Raw genomic sequence first — 23,188 nt, 5'->3', positions numbered from 1 at the left:
GAGATTTAGATGCCAAAGCAATGCGGTGCAAGAAAATTTGTTCCTTTTCCAGACAGACAGCCTTACATAGACAGCTATAGGAACTGATGTATGTCATTCCTAACAGTTCTCTTCAACATGACCATCACTGAAAATAACAGGTGATGGCAAGTTTGTAATTTAAAAATAGATTTTTTTTCCTTGATTCCACAAAAGTTTCTATAATATCTCACAAACTCCATGACATTTCAATGAAGCTAGAAATACTTTTGCACAGCTACACTATTGAACAAGGTTTATTTTGCACTGAATACTAGTAACTTAACACTTGCTTGACTCTATGCTAACTCTCGGCCAAATTCCTCACTTCCACAAATCAATGAATAAGTAGGAAAAGGCTTTAAACATCAGCCTTACTGATGACAAGTGAGTCTGAGGAATTTTTATGTATCTTTGGAATACCCCAAATTTCACAATAAGATTGCTGAAAGAAATTATGAAGTCCAATATTACTCTACAAATTCATTAAACAGTAAGAGAAGTTCACAAAAAGTAATTGTGCTTAAAGAAAGAGTGAAGTCAAAAATATGCAAAAACCCTTCTCAAAAAATGGATTCATCGAAGTTGTTTAGGACTCCGAAATGTGTTCTTTGCATTTCAATGTGGATTTATGGTTTAGGTTATATGATGAAACCTAAAAGCATTATAAACTCAGTATTATCTTCTCTCTAATAAAAATTCCCCAGGGCTAAGAAAGGATGCATGCCTCTTACCATGACCCCATCTTTCAAAGACTCTCTCTTTGTGAAGTTGTTCAATAGTCATCTCCCTTTGCTTTTCTACCAGTAGCAAAAATTTACAACTCACTAAAATTTACTTGAAACAAATTAATCTACATTAAAACAAACAAACAACGCCCCCCTCCAAATCCCCATAACTTCTAAACAACATGCACTAAACCAACACACACATATTGACCTAACGCACACCTACATCCATGAACAAAAACAAAATATAATAGCTGTATCAGAGTCCAGTTCCACAGGGAGAAGTAATACTTTTATTAGACTAATGGGACACAGTAATAAGAAAAAAATAATCTTTTCTTGTAATTATAGGGCTTGTGTGCCTGAAAGCTCTTCATCCTTTCCCCTCCTTCCTAGCTGTATACAGTTACTCTAATAAAAGCTATTACATCTCTGTATTAACTACTCCTCAGTCCCAGACCACTGTATCTATAGCTACCTTTCTATTACAATTTGCATTAAGCTTTCAGAACCATTTATATTTTGTTCTAATCATCTCTCCTCTCAACTGCACCAAAAACTCTATGTAGCTCAATCATTAAACCACACATTAAAAACCTAAATCCTGCTGCTCCAAATCAAGAAAGCATCTTCTTCCAATAGTTTTATCTCCAGCATAAAATCAGCAAAACTCAATTTTATGATGTAGATTTTTTTATAAAACCAATCTGGATGAAAGAGGGTTGTAATCTCTCAATATCAAGTAGAAATACTCTCGATTGTTTTATGGTAGATTAAATTCAATGGCAATTGGTATCTTGAGGTCTACTGAGAGTGTATGTCACAATTCTTTGCTTAAATCTATTTACCTCCAGAATTAACCTGACATCTGTTGATGGATATATTCCTGTATTTTAAACTTCAGACTCACTCCAAATAGTTCTGTATTTGCCGTTGAAATTTAAGATGTAACTTCTTTTCTTTTTTTTTTTTAAACTCTTACTCACATTGGAAAGACACTGCAGGAAAATGATTTCCTATTCATTTATCTCTCAATACTTCACAAACACATTTTTTTAGTGAGATAAAGTACAAAATATTTAACTATAGGGTAGAGAACAAGAAAACTATCCACAGTTTGATCCTGATAAAAGGAATTCTGAAGCTGTGCACTATGCACTCGAATTTCCAGGGGAGGTTCCCCTTGCAGTAGCAACCCTGCATAGCCCAATTTTTACAGCAATTCTGCCCCCCGTTTCTCTCGGGCACAACCACCTCTCTGCCTTCCCCTGCAGGAAAACTACAAATGAGACAGAAACAAGAGCTGTAACTCTTCTACTGGAGGAATCATTTTAACTTCTTATCGCATTGAACATTTCATCTAGAAAGATTGTAACTGTAATAAATAACCATATAAATATCTGTAATAAAAAGAAAGCCTAGCTTTGCTACAAACTTCCTAGTGTGTGTCAGGAGAGTAATAAGCTTCTCGAGTGATTAAAAATACCAGTGATTCAAAACCTGCTTTTTGTGTAAGTATTTTGCTACCCATGTTACATCTCCTCACCCCGCAACATCTTCCTTACCTTAAAAAGAATAAAATTAAAGTTGTAGAAATCCTATCTTGACAGTACAGTGCTTACAAAAAGTGAGTATTAAAATAAATGCTATCATGCACCTTCTTAGAAAGGTCTAGGAAAAGAAGAAATTATGTTTACAGATTCTTGGACAAGTGTAGGGGCACAAATGAAAGAAAATGAAAGAAGATTTCAGAGCTGCCTGCTTGTTATTTTTAAATATTTTTAAATGTGTTCTATGAAAAGAGGAAATATTCACATTTTAATCCAAAAACTATCTTAGGGAGTATTTTTAGCTCACTTAAAAGAAAACTATCCAAGTCGATAGGCAATGCCATGTATACGTAACCTCTGAAGACACAAGCGAGCTGCCCTTCCAACAAATGATCTGAATGGTGATGCATAATATTAGGACAGTGCTTTTTAACAGAGGAGACAGATTACTTGACTCATGGGAGTCTTCAGAAAAAGATTTCCACCATAATTCATTATACACTTCTTGAGAAGTTCTCAAGAACCCTCTTAGGAAAGGGTTACCTAACAAGATGGATGGGGTTATCGGAAGAGGCAGGAAGTTTCCGGCAGCTTCTGCCCGTGGTGAGATGTTTTGGATGTGGCTGTTGACCTTTACCACAGGGGCTGTCGCAGGGCCGCCCGCACCACGCGCTGGGCACCGGCTGCAGCCGCTTCCTGCCGGCTGCGCCACGGAGCCATCCCAAACCCCAGCTACCGCTTTCCTGCACATTCATACAGTAAGCTCAGAACCAGGAACCTCAGCCTGTTAAGGCACCGGAAGAGATTAAAAATTAAAGACGCTGGTCAACGCTTTTACAGCAAGCGATCAAAATGATTAACTGTGTAAGGTAAAACACTCCATTCTCCTTTATTTCTTTCTTTGGAGTTGTGATAATGCGCCTTGTTTTTAAAGGGACTTCATATCTGAATATACAAATTTTTTGATAGTTTACTTACTTTTTACTTCATATCTTATGCAGTTAACCTCTACTTCTGATGGAGGCTGATTCCAATCACAAATGGATTCATGACTAGTACAGAACTTAGTCTATTTTAATCATGGGTGTCAAGTGCTTTTTACTTCTTGAAAACATAGTTCAGACTTTTTTAAACACATTTTAAGCACTGATTGCTTGAAGTACTCCTGCTGCAAGACTGCAGGAGTACTTAAACACACATAAATCCCAATTTCCCAGTTCTGATAACATGGAAGGAGCTATGGCTTGCATGGCAAATAGAGGCATTTGGTTCTAGCAAATTCCCTGATCTTTTACATAGATGGCAAAGTGCTGGCCCAAGAAATTTTTTGACTCCAGGTTCTATGAGTATTTACCAGCTCTGGAACAGTATGCATGAAAAACTACCCAAGATGTCTGAGAAAATCTGGCTAGATGATATCAAAATGAGAACACATTTGCTACCAGACCACATATGTGCACAACTCTGTGACCTAATTCTTATCATCTCACTCAAATCTTCCCCCTTTTCCAGTTCTACTATTGTTACTCAGTTGTATTTTACTGAAGATTGAGACTTTGGTTACTTACGTTAGCCCAGGGCCGTGAGTTCCAAATGTTTAAGAGCAGCAGCTCTGACTAGTTTCCAAATAAGCAGCCAGTGGACATGTCATTTCCACAAGTGGCAGGGGCACTCTGAGGCAGTGGTCCTCAGTGTGCACCACTCCATTTAACAGATTATACTGCTGCCTTGGCTAACCCTTGAGATTCTCTTATAGCAAATGACATTAATAAAATCAGTTGACCACCATAATCAGCCGCACATGATAAAAGTAAATGCTGAAAGGTAATCCGTGCCTAATATGCAACTCACTCCTAAAAATAGAAAGTGACCCCAGATTTAATCATCTTTGCTGAATACTATTTCACACGACAGGAAAACAGAGAACCAATCTGCTGGCCAACAAGAGAAGGAATTTGAGTGCAGAAACCACAGGATTAGAGAAAAGGATAAACACCGGTACTCCATCTTCCACATTATAAGCATTAAGGCTTCAACAACAAAATAACCTCCCAATGAAACCAAAACAAAAGCAAATAGTAAATTTGTTTTTGGGTTAAAACCATAAATGCTACTTGCTGCGTCAGTGAAATACTAATTCTAAGATTTTTTTTTTTGATTTTCAGAAAAAAAATAATATATTGTTATATTATGTGCTATATTTTAAGTACAGTTATAATTCATTTTTTAACGCTTCCTCTACTGGTAGAATACATGCATAATATTCCTAAAAGGCAAATTTCTGTATTCAGAAATTTAAAGGAATTTAAAATGTCTTCTCAGAAGCATATGCAAAGCTCAAATTTGGACTTTCTGGAAGCTAAGTAAGACTAAGAAATCCTAATCTAAAAAGCATAAGTAATAAAATAAGAGAGCAAAACTTCCATTTACTTTCCAGACACTAAGTGTACTGTGCTACAACCAAGTCTGGATGTTAGTGATTACTATTACTTTAGGATCACCAATTTTCATGAAAAAATACCTATTAAAGAGGACAAAATTTCCAAGTAAGAATAATTGTGATTATTCTTACTTGGAAAGTAATCACTATCCTATTTGTGACTGCTGAACTGCAGCCATTAAAAGAAATGTTAAGAAATTAACAGTCACAGTATTGTGAAAAACTGAGTATGACGAAAACATGAGCTAAACTACACAAAGTACCAAGTCTCTTATTCATTTATCATTATTTTTTTCCATTTCTCACCAAATTTTACCCTTCTTGTCCCTCCTGTACATTTTAATACTGTTAAAAATACTCTCCAATTCTCAGTGAGTCTTCTTCTGTTCAATATTAATATTTGCATTCTTAAGATATCATGAGGTCCAAAAAAACCTTCTCAAAACAAAATATCAATGATTGCTTTCAGTAGTGCTCCGCATTTTTTATAGCGGAACAATACTGTTTCAGCAAGGAGATCTTTAAAGATTTTATAAAATGCCAGAATTCTGTTAGATAGAAATTCAAACAAATGTAAGTGGTATCTCAAATATTTTAAATGAATTCTGAAAAAAACTACTCGGTCTTACGAGGGAAAAAATAGACAAAAAATAGGTCAGAGTTGTATATGTACATAATATAAAAATGAAGAGGACAAAATACTGCCTCTCTGCAAGATCCCTCCTCCCACATGTATGCTGGAAACCTTATGCAGCATTTAAAAACCATACAACTGTGTTAAAAATAAATCACAATCTGGGCAGGCTCTGCAGCTGCCCCTTTGACTTATCAATTTCAGCAAGCACAATTTCAATCAAGTCTAGATAAAATATACTAATCCTAAATAGACCAAGTTTGTCACCTACCACTTGCTATAAGCTGCTTACTATACTGAAAAAGAGAGAAGGAAGAAATGCTAAATTAAATGCCAAACAGTAGCAGACAGCACTTGTTTGGCTGATTAACTTGTAGACAAGCATTACAAATAAATCTGAGCATGGTCTGCAGCAAATTAAATTCCAGTGCTTTTAAGAACAAAGAACTCGTTCGGAAAGAGGATTAGCAACTTTACACCCAGGAATGCTGGTTTAATTTAATTGTTCCACAATCCGATATTTAATATGCAAATATCATTTTGATATATAACAGCAAATTTGACAAAGTAAGGAAACAATTTCAATATACAACCAGACTGTCTCTTCTGAACTGTAATTATACACAATAAAGCTGGTCGAGCTATTTTTTTCCCCCCTCATTATTGGGATTGAATTTTATTAACATGAATCAGAACAAGTCTAATTAAAGGTTAAAAACTTTAAATGTTTCTAATTAAGAGTCTAAATAGCTGCACAATTAGAGCACTATAGTTAAAATCCCACCTCAATGACCTTCCTGGCCTCTTTGTATTTTCCTGTTTGCAAGAAGGCAAAGAAGAGATCATAAAGAGCCATCATGTCACCATATTCTCTGCTTATAAAATCTGAAACTAAAGAGAGAATAAACCTCATTAATTTACTAAACATATTGAAATATTTTAACACATAGCCAGACATTAACAGTGAGATTCTCAAAGAGAAAAAAAAAGAAAAAAAGGAATAGTCATTAAGGAAATAAACTTTGCAAAATTAGAAAAAAAACAATATATTACATAAACTGTTGCAGTTTGGCAATTGAGCAAAAGCGAGTGCTGTATTTTGTAGTTATTACCATCAACAAATTAGGCAGACTATACAATGGCACTCTACTTGTGTAGAGAAAGAATTTCCCAACTTCACAACTATTTCAGACAGATGAGAAGCAGTTCTTTTTTTAACAGTAATATGTAGATAAAAGATGTAGATTCATCATTACTGTTAGCTTGATGCTCTAGTATTTAAACATTAGGATTCTCTGTATTTAAAATTATTACCAACCTTAAACCATAGGAAAAAAATGTAGGTATCATTTAGCTGCTTTAAGATTACACATTACACACGTGGTTTTTCTTTCTTTCATTTGAAAGAAATGATATACAGATTGTGAAAGAAAAACCTTCAAAATTTTTATATCATCAATAGACAGGATCTGACTATATGCAACTAACCCTTTTGCAGAAGATCAGCATCTCCTTTCTCTATCAGTCTACAGTAGATGTTATGAAGCTGCAGAATTTTGCCATGCTTCTTGTAACAGTCCATTAATGCTTCGAAAGCTGCAGGCATGTCATCCCTAGTGGAATGAAACAAAGCACAAGATAAAAAGCAACTAAATACTACAGAAGTAAAATATAACCTGAGTAGTGCATGCTGAATATACTTTTTTTTCTTGAAAATATCAAGGAAAGTTCATGCATAAGTACAATACAAAAGAGTGTATTTCAAGTAAACCCCAGTTACTTGTATACTGTAATATGAATTTCAAATTAAATTAATTCTTTACAGTAAACTGCTACAGGTAATGTTTTTCCTAAACACAAATACTATACATGCTAGGTAGCCACAGAAATGAAAACACAAGTACAGTTTTATCCTTAAAGCTCTTAACTGTATAATTTTGAGTGCATGATCATGGTTCACTACTAATTCATCACCATCAAAATATTCCAATGATACACATGTAATTGCATTGAATTTTTTAAATTCTACCGTATGTTATTGTAAAAATTACAGGGCAATTTTGTTTTTAAGACTGTTCTTAAATACAAAGAAAGCTTTTCTTCTCAATAAATACATTGTGCACCTTATATTACCTCCAAATATCTCTGTTTAGACATTTTCAGTTTTCAAGTACTTTGAAATTTATCCATAGCATTTTTCTTTGCACTATAGAACTCCAGCGTTTTAACTAAGTTAACCATAGCTCGTTATATCGCTTTATACTTGCTTCATACCTTTACACACAAAATAATTTACTAGTATTTACTAATCATCACCTTGATTTCTATTTTCATGCTTTTCTCACAATTGTGGGACTAGTATTTTTCTATTTTTACATAAAGGTCAGAATCCTTCTTTTTTTTTTTTTTTTTTTTTCTCTCTCCTCAATAAAAATGTCCTTTGCACTGAATTAAACAATTCAGGTCCCAAAAGGTTGACCTATGTATGTCATGGAGCACAACTATATGAGCTGTAAAGCCACAAAGAATCAGATCAAGAATTAAAAAAAAATATATATATAAAAAAGCAAATGCAACTTTTAACACCATAAACGACGTAAGAAATAGAAGTCTTTCTTGAAAGGATTCCAGCCCAGTCAAAAACAAAAAGACGGTTTAAACAGTGATAATATGTGAAGATATTCTTTCAAAGAGAAGATTTAAATTTTAATGAATCACACAAAGAAGTCACATACAAACTCTAATAAGGGGCCATATTTCAGTAAGACTTCACTCTAGGTTTCAGAAGTCTTAGCAAAGGGGGCCAAATTAGGCAAGGGGGAAAAAAAAAAAAACCCACTGAATAGCAGCAGTTAAAAGGACATTTAAAAAAAAAAACTTGAAATGATCATTTTGAATTTCTGAAGCAAGTTTGTTATTGATCAACTGAACCCCAAATTAAAATATTACTGTCAGAATGAGCCAAATTCAAAGGTCTCCTCTTCATGTTCTATTTTCTTCTGCAGCACAGATTTCGTTTTTTCAAAGAATATCTAGACTGTGAACTACTATCTTCATCTAGAAGAATATTTCAAAATTAAAACATAGAAGAATTAATTTTATTCAATAATACTGGCTTTCTGAAAAATGAGCTTAAGATGATGGATTTCTACCTTATCCCCCTTACCGAGCCCTGTTTACAGTGCATCTTCTGGCACCCCATGGAGTCATTTGAATTTTTGTCATTTGGGGTGAAGACTAAATTACAGGTTAATTTCAAAACTGCAAGTAGATGTTGCAGGCTAGATTACTGTCATAAAAGCGAAATACTATGGTAGTTACCATAGACAGATATAAAGCTTTAGATAATCAGTATTTTTCTCCTGCTTTAGATGCAAGTTTAGTTAATACCTTAAAAAACAGTTTTACAGAAAACTACTCAATTTCTAAGAAGACACAACAACATTTATACACTCAAATTAAAGTTTTCAATGATAAATTTAGCTTTTCAGATTGATGCTCAAACTGCCATAGTATTGTCTCGGCTGTATTCCTAAAGGATTAAAGTGACTGTTTTTAGGTCAAAGCTATCAATAAATGAATGAGTAATTGGAATGTCAATCAAGCAGCAACATTAAGAGTTTTCTAGACTTTAAATGTATACTTCTGAAGGCATTAATACTGTATGTACAGGGAAAAAAACAAATCAGGAAAGGACTGATGTAACAAAAAATGGAAATAGTGTTCTTATTACTGGCACCTACTGCTCAAAGGTTCACAAATAAGTACACATTTAAGAAGGTCAATATATTACGCACTGGTCTACTAGACTTCCTTGAATCTATATAAGTCTGATACATTTGTTCGGCTGTATTCAGACAACTAAACATCCTCCAACAGTTCAGAGAACAGCATTTATAAAACAGATAGATTATAAAATAGGCAATAAACCGATAGAGTGTAAAAGTTCAGTCTTTAACATGAAATTGTGTTTACTATTATTAAAAGGAAAAATAGCTTGAGTAAATCACATCAAGTATAAGCTGCAGTATTAGCTGTCACAAACTGCATTTAATTCCAAAAGCATATGAGCATGTTACCAACAACTACTTTGTAAGAAGTTTTTACAATCCTGTTAGAAAAGTGCAGTAATAATAATGAATTACTGTGGGCTTCAAATTTCAAGTATAGATAAAATTTCAATACATTTCATGTTATTAGTCTTGAACTTAAAGAAGTGCACAGAAAAGAATTTCCAAAGTTTGAAAAAATGATATTGATAAATGAAAATTTTAAGCTAATAAGTTAAACATGTCAAAACTTTCAGCGATGTTTTGTCAAGATGCTCTTTTTCCTCCCAAAAGTATAACTAACTAGATTAAATGCCTGATCTAGAATTACTGTTTGATTAACATGGATCAAGTCACAAAAGAAAAAAGCCCTAATATACTTAGAGCCACGCTGGAAAATCTGGCTTCCAACGGCAGTCTGCACGAAATGGTATTTAAAATATGAAGACATAAGAGTCACGCTACACTTGGAGTGGTCTAGATACTACTAGAGTTTTCTTTACATCACTCACAGTTATAACCTATTCAGGATTAGTACCTGTCACACTTAAATGTTACACATATTTTTAGATGAACACATTTCAATAAGGGGGGGGAAAAAAAGATACACTATTATTTTCTAATGACAAGAGGAGCTTCAGTCATCACCTTATTATGTTTGACCCATACCTAGAGCAGGAAAGAGTCCTTATTTGGCTTAATTTCCCAACTAAATTTGCATTCTGGTGAAGATGACACGAGTTTTCAGATGCGCTTTCTGTTTGGGACACCTGTGAAGCCCTAGACACTATGGGCACCACAGTGCACAGTATTTGCATGGGCAGTTTTACTCCCAGGCAGTAGAGCTACCTGCACTGACAAAGCCACGGAGCTGCCTGGGTGTTTGCGGAACGCGCCCAACAGCGAGCCTGGATTTAACATCCATGGATGCAACATCGCCCGCCGGCTTCCACAAGCCCCTCCCCTCCTGCTTCAAGAATGTAGCACTAAGTCTAACCCTTTTAATAGTAATAAACAACTTTCCCAACCAGAGAGTCGGCCTGATAAAAATAAGACTCCAAATATTGATTTTAATTGGAATGAAGTGCTGCAACATTATGCATAAAGCTTTAGTGAAGTGGCAATTTACCTAAGGGGTTTACTGATTGAAAAGCTCTCAAACCTGAAATCGCTAGAGAGGTGGAAAGAAAAAAGGGACTCTCTGGGGTGGGGGTGGCGGGTAGCCTGGTACAACAAATCCCTCTCTGCAAATCTGAAGCAGATGTTAGCGTGGAGGGAAATCAATTCAGCAAGGTACAATCAGCTTTACAAAAATTATTCTGCTAAAAGAGAACAGGCTCTTGAAAGAGCTAAATGTTTTTCTGTTCATTTGCTATACTAAGGAATCTTCAAGGAGACTGGTGTTGCAATTACAACTAATCCTCCCCAAAAAATTAACTGTGTTGAAGGCTTTGTAATTTCCCTAGGTACAATTTAGCTGTCACTTACTTTAAAATTTACTCAAACATGCGTTCCGAACAGCACTAACTTCACATGTCAAGTGCTTTCCAGCCAATTGAGTCTAAACTGGAAGTCGGTGTTAAACAACTGAATGATTAGACAAGATAGCTCATTTCCCTGCTCTTTTGTTCAGAATAAAATGCCACATTTACATTATCAGACTCAACAGGATTTTCTGACAGAGGGAGAAAAAACCCTAGTGAACACTGTCCGTACTAAGCACATGAAGCCTGTCATTTACCAATCATCCTTCAAAAAGCAATAGCCATGAATGTAACTTAATTACGACCCAATGATCCTTGACGAAAAATCATCTTATCACTGTCCTGTCCCCATAGGGCAAATGAGACACTTTTGTCCTTTGGCACTGATGATGCTAAATTCCTAATTGCAATAATGGAGTAAGAGAACCAAACATCCTTAATTTCACTGCAGCATTTAAAGAGTTTTATTGCAAATATTTGAAAGAAAGCTGCTGAAAGTTAGAAAAAACTGTCCCTGCTACAGCCTTGGTTTTCCCAAAAAAGTCACCTGATTTTAAGAGCGGAACATTTTTAAGAGCAAATTTAAAAATCAATCAACTTTTACATGCTACAGAATCATTTCAAACAAAAACACATATAACTAACTCTGTGAAACCAAGACAAGAGAAACTGTCAAGACACTATATCTGCACGTTGGGAGTACATGAGAAACTTAATAAAATATGGGTTTACATAAGATTAATCACAAATCAGCACACAGTGTTTTAAGGTACAACACAGTATTAAAATGCATGGATCATTTTAAAATAAATACAATCCAGTCTTATCCTATAGACCTTTTAAAATATTAACTAGTATTTACTGACTTGAGCTACAGAGTATTTTATTCCCACAATCTGCATTGTTTTCATAATTAGTTTTCAGGCAAGTTTCCTTCTCTCTGCTAAGAGCACTTCTGATACAGAGGGTGTGTGAATTGCAAACGCGAAGCTGTTGCTGTCTTTAACCACAGAGATTATATTATACAGGGGTAGAAGAAACAAGCTTATGTCAATAAAAAGATAGGAATCAGATCGAGTTTTTAAAATGTGTTTTCAGGTTTGTGTTTCTTCAGGTTGGTCTATCTGCCTGTATTTGAATGGGTTTCTCCTAGGACTTGAAACAGAAGAGAAAACCCACCACCCTTAAAACCAAGAGTATTCATCTGGCAGAGATAACAGAGCTTTTCCCACTATCAGCATTTGGAAGAATCAGTTAAAAGGCAAGACAATGTGCAAGTTCTTCATATTCTTGTTGATTTTTTAAAAGCTTACTCCAAGTTAAGTCTCCTTAATGAAGATTTTTGTCACACTATCCAGGGGCAGGTCTATTATCCAAAAGGATAAACCAAGATTTCACACAGGCACCACTTCTTCATCAGTTTCTGCAATTTCACCATTTCTTGAAAAATTGGTTCAGACTCATGAATAAAAGATCATACAATTGAGGGCAGTTGATTTTTTTTTTCAAGTAAATTTAAGGAAACAAATCATCAAGAGTCATTTCTTTCTCTAGTTATTTAAGTTAAATACTTCTCAAAATGTCAAAAGCAAAGTATCCATTCTAGTAGAATACTAGACTTCATAATCTTTTGTCAACTGATTTTTTTTGTGTTTTATTGCAAACTGTTACATGCACTAGAATTTCTAACTCTTCCTGAGTAGAGACAACAGGGGTACTCATAAGCATTTTAGACCTATGTCTGTAGAAGCATTCAAAAAGCAGTCAGAGAATTCTTTACAAGCAATTTAAAAGTTAAAATTGAAATAAATTAAGAAAACAAAGTACTTAGCATAACTGTTTCTGTGGAACATGAAAAAAAATCCTCAAGCTAATTTCAGAGGCAAGCTGAAGACCTGCAGCTAAATAACAACATTTTCACATGATTCTTGAGCTGTAGGATGGCAAATAGTAGACTGCTGCTCCTGGAAGAAAAGGCTAACACTTATTTCAGTCAGTCAACTTTCCAAAACTTATGTTCTGTGACAGAAGGAAAAAAAAAAAAAAAACCACTCAGTGAAATTCAGTTATTTCTCCCTAGGAAACTGTGTAAAAAAGAGCTTTTCCCTTCTGTTCTGCCCAATGCTAGACAGAAAGCATCTTTCTACCCAAAGAAGGGGGGAAAAAAACACATGAAATGGAATTACTTCGTATTGCATCCATCATATGTACGAGTACAAAGAATTATAAGGCGAGTTTCAACAACCTATAGCCAAACAGTTACAAAGCATAGAATTAATTCCTCTAAAAAGTCTCAAGTGTTTTTTTTCCTTCTCCTCAAGTTTTAGCAAATTTTAAAAGACTAATATAATGTGGAATCACCACTTACTGTTTGCCTTTGCATCCACAATGACCGTATTTTCATTTACATCATCATATACCACTTCTCAAGCGAGATAAATCCAGCAGTACCATGTACAACTCTGCATGTCAATGTGCATAAACCAATTACAGAAAACGCAACTGCTTTTACTACATGTTACAAAGCATAATATCAGAATTTTTTCTGGCACATTGGTTACATATGACTGCATTTAAATTACTTCCATAAACATCTGTCTCATCTTGTGATCTACCCAACGCAGTGCTGCTGACTGAGGTGCACGCTACACATCTATAACCATGAACCAATTCATTAAAAGACTACTTTTAAAAAGGAATTTACAGGCAGCTTACGGGAGCTTATGACACTGTGACAAACCGTCTGAAAACAAAAAATTAAGACCTTGCATGCACAGAACATTGAGAAGAATTAAAAATCTAGATCTTCATGTGTTGCTAATAGAGAAACATTAGCATACATCTTTGAGGCCAACTTAGAAATATGATACTACGAAAAGTTCACTAATTCCATAGGTATTGTATTTAAAATTAAGCCAAGGAACCACATTTGAAATACATGAAGCAGACTGGAAAAGACTGATCATTCACACAAGTTTTAAGAGATTAAAATCCAACAGCTACAGAAATGACAACCTAAGAAAGAACAAAAAAGATTGTGCATTTGGTGGAGAAAACGAAAAGGGTTTCTTGCCTTGGTTGCAATTAAAAGCATTACGGAGATCACACATTCTTTAACTCAAGTATCCTACACCTCAGTCAAAAAGGAACATGCCACACGGAATTACGGACACCCCTTGCCGGGATGAGCATATGGACTCCCTTCCTAGGTACCAAAGGTATGAACGGGCAAGAACTAAACCAGACAGGAATTGCTTTGAACTGCAAATTCAACAATGTATAGAGTCTTCCAGTATAAACACCAGATTATCTGAACATGACTTAAGAATACGTTAGTGCCCAAGGCCTGCCCTTCGGCTCACCTATGTTCTACTGTACTGTACAGCACAATAATGCTGTTTTCACTGGAAATACTCTTCTTGACCACAGGAGCTGAGCCTCAACTAGTGTACTCTGAATAGCTATCTTGTCAAACAGACTTAACAAGTTCAGCTTTCAAAACAACTGATTTCTAAGCATATTTTACTATATAGCCATATGCTCTCTGCCACACCCATGGAGCACAGCTATGGTTCCCATACAGCTACCATGAGGTATACAACTGCTGAAAAGCCCATCTACCTGACCGTGCCTCCTCCAGCCCAGCACTCCTAGCTCGTTTGAGTTCACACGTGCATGCATGCACATGCTTGTACCTGAACGTGCAGCTGCCCAACCCCTGCACAGGTCATGTCATGTAAACTAGTATCATAACACAACTCGTTCCACAGCGAGCCCAAGCCCAGCTTACTTTTCAAGGTGGACTGTAATCAGTGGAGAATAGAGGACAGCAGTTTCTGCCAAGCCGAGGCTCACAATGGTGTCGTGTAACCGATTCACCGTTTCGGCTTCACCTCGCATGGCTGCAGCATTAAGAACGCGGAAAAAAGATGGAACTCTTCTATCCGTGATAGGAACATCCTTCTCTTTCATCTCCTTTAGAACATTAATAGCATCTACAGTGAAACAACACAAAAGACCCTTAGGTAATTTCATGTAGGGAAAACAAACTGCTATTAAAACAGCATTTCGAACCCAGCAGGAATGTAAATTCTGGCGTATAATGCCGATTTCAAGTTAATTACTACTTGCATTTCTAAACGAGACTACAATTATAAATCCACAATAGCACGGCTTTATCATTTTGCTGCAACTTTGACTACAAATTACAGATAGGAACCGTGTGCCCACTTTGCACCACGTAACCCTGCATAGTGTGCCCTATAGCTGCAAGACTCTGCTAAATGGATGCTTTTATCGTTCGATGCTAACATCTGCTAAATCACTCCATTGTTTCTTCAGCAGATGGCTTGTCACGAGGCCAGATAATAAAGATATGTTTACACTGTATATACAGCCAGACTAATGGTCTGATACCGATAGGGCCTGTTTGCTGTGTCGATACTAATTAGCCAAGGAGAGCCAATGAAAGCTTTCTAACAGACTGAATGTTAAAACATTAGGTTCATTAAGCTTCATTAGGAAGGCAGAAACAAACATTTTGGTATACAGAATAAGTGCATTTTTATAATGTTCTTAATTATTGCATAGGAGGAATGTTTTGACCACTTTACATTTGGCTACATTTATGAATTGTTTTATTTCCGGAGGGGCATTTGTGCTCCTAAAAGCAAGCTAATCTTTTCCAACTGCTTAAATGCAAAGGTGGTCATGATCTGATTGGTTATGATTTGGAAAAGGTCAGCTTTGTTGATTACTTTTCTAGCAATAACTGCAATAAGTGGCCCCAGATAAATTTCAAAAAAGCTGGCAAAAAAATGCTAAACATCAACTTTTTATTTTACAGTGTTTTACATAAAATTATTACTTTTTTGTATCTAGTTTTGGTCAGTGTTCTTACTTTGTTAATTCTTGAACAAAACACAGAACTCGATATTTAGAATTATCTTTTAAAGTTGATTACAACCTCGAGTTTTAAAGATCAACAAAATAATGAAAATTATAGAAGTTACCTTATAGTAAATTACAAAAATTGTAGAACAGCTTAATGCAAAGATGCAGAATTCCAGAAACAGACAAGTTGCAAGACAAGCATTTACCAAAATTTAAAGACAGTTTGGCTTTAAAACTCATTTTTTTTAAAAAAAAGCATTAAAAACATTAAAATATATACTTTTTATAAAGTTAAATGATGTTTTGCAGTACTTGGCTCTTACGGGAAGGTTATGTTTATAGGTTTTATGCTCAGCCTTCAGACCTTCTTAAGCAAAAACAAAGCCATTAGTCTAGGCACATACGCAATTTGTGCCATAAGTCATGATCTTCAAACTCAATCCAAACAGCAATGCTAATAAAAACTAGCTGCAGAAATGCAAAAAGCACTGAGCTGTGCAAATGTAAATGACAAGCTTGCCAATCCATTAAAACTAATGGCCTGCACTGTCCAAGCATCTCTGGTTGAATTCACATGCAAATTTGTATGCAAAATGTTCAAGCACTTTGCAGGACATGATATACCATTAGTATCAACTCGCATTTTTATTCTTGAGGCAAGATACCTTTATTACATAGCACAAACATACAATGAAAGCAAATGGATTACCTTCTACTCTGCCATGCTTTGCTAAGACCTCTACCAGCGCTATGTACTTTCCCACGTCAAGAGCAACAGGTGAATTCTTAGGGAAGCTAGAAATTAAATATTAAGAAGTGTTATCAACAGAAGTTTATATTTTCTAGATTCAACTTAGATCTTTATTTTAAAAGCTACATAACAAAAGAACAGCATTAAGAGTCAAAAGGAAAATCTGATATGCTTTAAGAGATGCATCATTAAACTGCAGTTAGAAAAGATATTCTATACACACTTATTCCTAAAAATCCCAAAGCTAAGACATCTTTTGAAGGCACAAATGGCATTATTACTTTTTTGCCACTTACTGCACAGGAAGTCGGAACAGGCTGAGAGGAAAAATTTAGTCCACCTGGTTGGTGCAGGGCATTACTCTTTACTGAAGTGGAAAGCGTAGGAAACTATTCATCTACGCTAACACATTAACGGTAACTATCTGCATGGTGCTGCTATATATATGTTTTCTTTTTCCTGCAAGTTTTAAGGTTATTTCTTCTGTTGTTTTTCTCCGTAACATTTCAAAAAGTCACTTCTTAGTCACAAGCTAAGCTCAAGGCAGACCTGTATGAAGACATGCAACTGAGATGAAGCTCCACTATACGGCTCATTTTTACTGCATAAAAGCTCACTGTGGGGATCGTGCAAGAGCAGTACTACAGCTAAAACCAATATAAATTACTGTGTATGCAGAGTGAGAAATTTCTTCATATCCAAAGCTCAATCATTTTATATGATTCAAAAGACTAGAAAGAATCTTCTTATGTAACAAGCCTATACCCTACCCTATTACAGAACCAGAGCAAATACTTTGTGTATGTACACAGGAGAGAGAAAACCTGCAAGTAACACATAACTTTTATCCACTGTAGCATAAGACCAAATGGGAGCTTTGAAGGAGAAGGGGCAAATGGATGGTTGATATATAAGAACTTACACCACAATAAATCATGCATAGCATGTTTTACCTGGGAGCTAATTTTCACTGCAAAAACATAAAGCTCTGAAATAAAAAAAATTAAAATGGAATGCTTGCTGACAGTCTGAAAATATAACATCACTTAAAAACACTGCCATTCTAAACACAATAGATATGCAGTATATTCTGAGGACATTTTAGGTGCTATTCTAAAGCACAATCCAGGTGCAGATTTTAGAAGTTGGAATTTCAATTTGGAAGCTACATATGTTTAAAAGAAAAACACAAATAAAATATACATAGCAGTTTGTCCCTTTTCTCCCCCTCCCCCCTTTTTTTAAAGGCAATTAATGACCACACAAAATAGCTGTTTCTGATGCTCAATTATACTAAGCAAATTTCTTTCAACAAAAAATCTTGACTGTTTTAAATGCACATACATTGGTGGGGAAAACTAATTAAAAATGGATGAGGGGGTTAATACTCAACCTACTTAATTCAACAAGGTCTGTGTATCAGCATAAGTCTCTGTGACATGTTTCAGTGCCGGTGTACTTACACTTTTTCTTTCAGGTTCATTGCTTCTTCTACATTATCATGTCGACAGCACAAATTTATTAAGGCTGCATAGCCACCGACAACCATGTCCGGTTCATATTTGGCTTTCACTTCAAGGGCTTTTTGCATATTCTAAAAAAAGGAACAAAGCAAAGATATGAACTGGAGGAAAAGTCAAGATGACATTATGAATCTTAGATATTCAGCTTGCAGTTACGTGATCACTCTTGTGTATTTAATAGCAGATGATCACATTTGAAAACACAAAGCTATGGTGCTCTAGCAAATTTTCAGAGTGAGTTATTTTACAGAAACTTAGCTCCGCATTTCTGAAACACCCTTTCAGTTATCTGAGAGTAGATTTCAAAGTAAATTTTCTTGCTTTAATTAACATTTCTAGCATGCTTTGAAGTAATATATTTTTGTTCACTCACACATTAGCACCTTAAAGGTGACTAATCCAAACTCTGAAATAGATCTATACAGAATTCACAGCAATGATTTTCATCTGGTGCACAGCCAAACATAAGACAAACCTACTTTTTAAAGAACAATAAACTAGCTAATGATGCCACGGATATTTTTATTCCCTGACACCCCCCCTCCACCCATGTTCTATTTGTACATTTGACCACTTTGAACTTATAATGGCATTTGCTTCTAGCCTCATTTCATATGCAAAATGATACAGGCAGCTGAAAAACGCTGTTTATAAACTGTATTTTTAGCAACAGAATATAGAGCTATCGTGTTCATGACCGTTACGGTTCCTACATATCCAGCTTTACAAGCAGGCTCATACTGAACAAGGAACTGAACAAAAGTGTGGTGATACCCCACAAATTACAGACACGCACTAAATGAATGTAAACTACAGCTGGACGCCTGCCGAATGAAGGCAAGAGACCCTTTATCTCAGAAGAGCTTTCCTCCTGCAGGAAAATGGAATTTCAATCCCTGCATTAACAACCTAGTAATATTTGAATTGCAAATGACTAGTGCATGTATCAGTTGCTTGACAATCTAGATATAAGAGACCGGAGCCATGGCTTGAAAGGACATTTGGCATGTATGATAAACCTATCACAGCTGTTACTATCATTCACTTTGCAGATTATTGTAAACAAACTTCAGCAACCCCAAAACATGCCATTCAAGGTGTTGCTGAAATTAGTTAACCTTTTGATTTAATTGCTTTTTGCACTTATGTTTGATTTATAAGCATCAAATCATGAAACCTCAAGCACTGCACTTGTCTTTGCTTAACTGTGTCTATCCATAATACAGTCATTTACGTCCCTTTAAAAATATAGCTGTGTGTTTCCAATTATCGCTGCATTGCTTAAGATACCTCTTCTTCACAAAGAGCATGTATGAGTTGTTTCAAGACATCTGTAATGGGCTGGTTTTCAGCTTTTCGCTTTTCTAGTTTCATCTCCAAAGCAGACACGTCAGATTTAGCACTCTAAATGGAGGTAACAGAAAGAACGTCAATTACAAAACACCCTTCCCCCGAACAACTTGGCGGATCACTTTAATAAGACACAGACAAAATAATCCTCTCTCACAGTATAAGAAAATTTTAATAATTTATGATGCTTTTATCTGTTTAAGTAGTACATACTAATTGAAGATTTGGGTCAGAATATAGTTTTTTTTTAAAAAAAAACAAAAACTAACATATCTACAAAGGTTCAATATTATTATTTCTCTCATATTAAGCTCTTTGTGCTCAGGGAAGTAGGGTATAGAAGCCTGGTTCCTTTGCCACCTCTACTCTGTTCAGATCAGAGACCTGACACCACGTCATTAGAATCAGTACTGATTTCTACAGCTCCTGCCACTTGGGTGGATCAGTGTAATTTACAAGTATTAATTAAGCCTCATGCCACCACCATTAATTATATATTTACCAAAAGGGTAAACCGAGGCATGAAACTTCAGTCAACTCCAAGCTCAAGCACCAGCTCTACATGAAAGTCTGGATAGTTCTTACTCCTACTCTAGAAAGTAACTGCTGACTTCTAAGTGGCAGATTTAAATAATGTTAATACGCTACCCTGATCTGAAAGCTATTGATTACACTTGATATAAAACTCAGACATTATTACTATGATAGAAAGAAGTGCAGTTATTGGTGAATTTACTTACTTCTGGAATGTTATCAGCAGTTTTTCTATGAGGAAGTAGTAACCTTAGATCCTAAAATGTATTAAGACAGAAGATATCACTAAACGAATAAAAATGTTCAATTTATTCATAAGTATATTGTACCAAAAATGTTGCAAAGTTAACTCTATAATTATTATGTTTTTTTTTTAACTCTATTTTGCAATGTTACTAGATGATTTGAAACAGTACTTTTAAATCCATCTCAAACTTTCCCATGTGAGAATAAAAACACTTTAACAGTTAGTGAAGAATTACAGAAAGGTTAAAATGCTTACATAGAATCATCCCAAAGTTACTTGTTTTACAAAGGAAAATATATTCAGAGCACACATACTCCAATCTTTAGCTGCAAAGTAATTGCCATAGAAGCACAGACCTTAATTAAATCAGGAACTTGAGAGGAGTCCAGCAGTCTGCAAATGCCGCTGTAGTAGGTTGTAGGGATAACTACATTCTGCACCAAGAGGTGGGGAAAAAAAATTATATGAGTTTTGAAACACAACCAAACTGAAATTTGTCTAACAGAAATTATCTCAGACGTAATTCAAGTCTCCAGCTCTTGCATGTCATTGAGAAGTGGTCTGGTTGTACTTAAAAGCAGCAATTTCAAATCTAATAGATACATGTCAAGCAGGACAGGCATTATGTAGCAAAAAATGAAATGGTACCATCTTCTTCAGCTGATGGAAGTATTGTCTCAAACGCTCCTCCTTGGCCTGTACCTCTGAGTCACTCATGCTGTCAATCAAGTGATAAAGAAAATAGCCAACAGCTTCTGTGGAAAAAAACAAGAGAAAGCATTCCACTAAAATTACTGAGACTGTCATGTTATCAAGATTAATTTATAAGAAATCATTTTGGTGTGAGATGTCACCCTGATGAGAGGCTCTGAAATGGCAACAATGATCACTGAGGCATAGAGATTATGTGGTTTGGGAGCACATATCTAACTGGTGAGTGAAAGGAATATTAATTATTTTCAGACCCAGTGACAGCTTTTCAGAACAGAATCTTACTTCAATCTATTTTTTCCACTACTGTGTGACAGAAGTGGTGCTGCCCAAGGCCTTCCCCCCCTTTCCTGCCCGCTACCCCAAATAGTTGCCACAAATATTTTGTCATTGCTCAAAAGAAAAAAGCAGAATTGTAACACTTTGCATATTTATTCCGTATATTTTACCCATTATATTCCATTACCAAGCTACATTACATATTTTAATGTAAATATAAAACAAAAATATTATTTTAACCATACAGTCAAGTAATGCTGAAGGACTTAGCTATTGGCTAATGAAAATCAACATGAACAATTTTTAGCACACAGTACCACAGTTCTTATTGATTCAGGCATAAAATACATATCAGGTCTTACTATTCAAGAACAGTAAGAGCACCAATTACTTGTTTTCTCAAAAGGTAAGCTTCTCCACAAAAAACATTCTGGCAGAAGGGAAAAACTGGTTTTTTTTTGTTTGTTTGTTTTTTTCTCCTAAATCCAGCTCATATCAAAAAGCATTCTTGTTACAAAATAGTATATTTGGGATGTTAAGTACCATTTTTCTTCACAAAAAAATCACACAAAATCAAAGGAACTACTGAAGGTAAAACTAAATGGGAAGTCTGCATTTATTTTTAGTATTTATACACTGATACTCCGTTCATTCTAAATCTTTCTTTTAGTTAATATATTTAGAAAAAATAGTCATCAGCGAGATTTTCTTATAATTCCAAAAAAGAAAGGATCTCATGGATCTCACAAAATATGCTCTGATTATTAGGATAAGGATTTTACCCAACATGTTTTCAAATTTCACTTTCAAAAAGAAGCAATCAGTGTTTACTGCTGTAATCTCTCAAACCCATCATTACACAGAAGAACGGATTTGTGGATAAGTTACAATCATAGAAATTGAAACTCTACCAGTTGGTCCTGGAGGCGTCAGGCAATAACGTTCATCCTTGTACAACAGTTCTGTTATCTGGTAAGACAGAATAATCGTACATTGCAGCCAAAAGCAGCAAGCAAGGACAAATAGTATCTGAAATTGAATTCTCAAAATAATAAAGCATCTCTCTGCTACGGTATTATTCTTTACCACATCACAGTAATTCACTAAAAAATACAAGGAAGTCCTTTTTTTTTTTTTGTAAATAATAGGTTTTTCTTAAAAATATATTGCAACTGAAATGCTTTCTGAGGTATGGCAATAAGACAGACATTCTACTATTCTGTTTATGTATCTTCCTACAGCAAGTCAGCCATCGTAAAACGTTACTTATAGTAAATATTAACCAGTGTCACTGCTGGAGAAGCTAAAGTTATGTTCCAATTTACCAGAAGGCTGAAATAGCCCATAAATCTTTTCTTTTTATATTTTTAAAGAGGCAAATTCAAAAGAACATGATTTATTGTGCTCTACTAAATATAACTAGTATAGTTGTTTTAAATAAGTGTAATTTTGAATGACAAAATATGTCCCCATAAACTTAATTGCATTCATTATACTTAAACTAAATTTAGCATCTGTTCCATCAGCCTTATATAGGCTGAAGGAATAGGTAGATTTGGCTTCATCTGAAAAAAATGCTTTACACGAGAGCCCCCATTTTCTATCTTCAAGTACTTATGTTAAATCATATCATATTCTAAAAATCCATTTGGCTGTTAAGGAAATTATCTTTACACAAAATGCCCAGTTTTTAACTACTTCAGGAATTTTGCTTTTATCTGCTATGATTCTAGGATGCAACCTGGAATAGGCAGGAGGCAGATGCAGGAGCTGTGTTTTAAGTAAAGGCAGAAAGAAAGGAACCCTCACCTTCATTTCTTTATGGAAATGAATATGCAACGCCAGAAAACACCAGACATGCAAAGAAATAGCTTATCTATCACCTCTCATTCTACCAACAGCTTGGACGCTGTGGACAGTAAAACTACTGCTTTCTCCTGCTTCTCTGCCCTTGCCCTTGGAGGACAAATCAACATACAGAAGAACCTAGTACTATA

General features: G+C 35.2%; 1 protein-coding gene across 1 annotated transcript in view; it reads right to left on the bottom strand.

The window, feature by feature from the left end:
- LRPPRC (leucine rich pentatricopeptide repeat containing) overlaps positions 1–23,188 on the bottom strand; it is a 77,393-nt gene that overhangs the window by 27,821 nt on the left and 26,384 nt on the right. Inside the window, exons 16-25 of the mRNA XM_088527420.1 lie at positions 22,103–22,160; positions 20,850–20,956; positions 20,558–20,635; positions 20,161–20,211; positions 19,361–19,474; positions 18,011–18,141; positions 16,506–16,591; positions 14,694–14,898; positions 6,859–6,983; positions 6,155–6,261 (exon numbers count right to left, since the gene is read on the bottom strand). Coding sequence (XP_088383546.1) covers positions 6,155–6,261; positions 6,859–6,983; positions 14,694–14,898; positions 16,506–16,591; positions 18,011–18,141; positions 19,361–19,474; positions 20,161–20,211; positions 20,558–20,635; positions 20,850–20,956; positions 22,103–22,160 — 1,062 coding nt within the window. The remainder of the gene's footprint in view (positions 1–6,154; positions 6,262–6,858; positions 6,984–14,693; positions 14,899–16,505; positions 16,592–18,010; positions 18,142–19,360; positions 19,475–20,160; positions 20,212–20,557; positions 20,636–20,849; positions 20,957–22,102; positions 22,161–23,188) is intronic.

Source organism: Tinamus guttatus, unplaced genomic scaffold (assembly GCF_059628265.1).
Source record: "Tinamus guttatus ecotype Peru unplaced genomic scaffold, ASM5962826v1 Tinamus_guttatus_pri_ptg000286l, whole genome shotgun sequence".
Classification (NCBI taxonomy): Eukaryota; Metazoa; Chordata; class Aves; order Tinamiformes; family Tinamidae; genus Tinamus; species Tinamus guttatus.
Note: the sequence above shows the minus strand (reverse complement) of the source record. Positions and strands in the feature narration are given on the sequence as shown.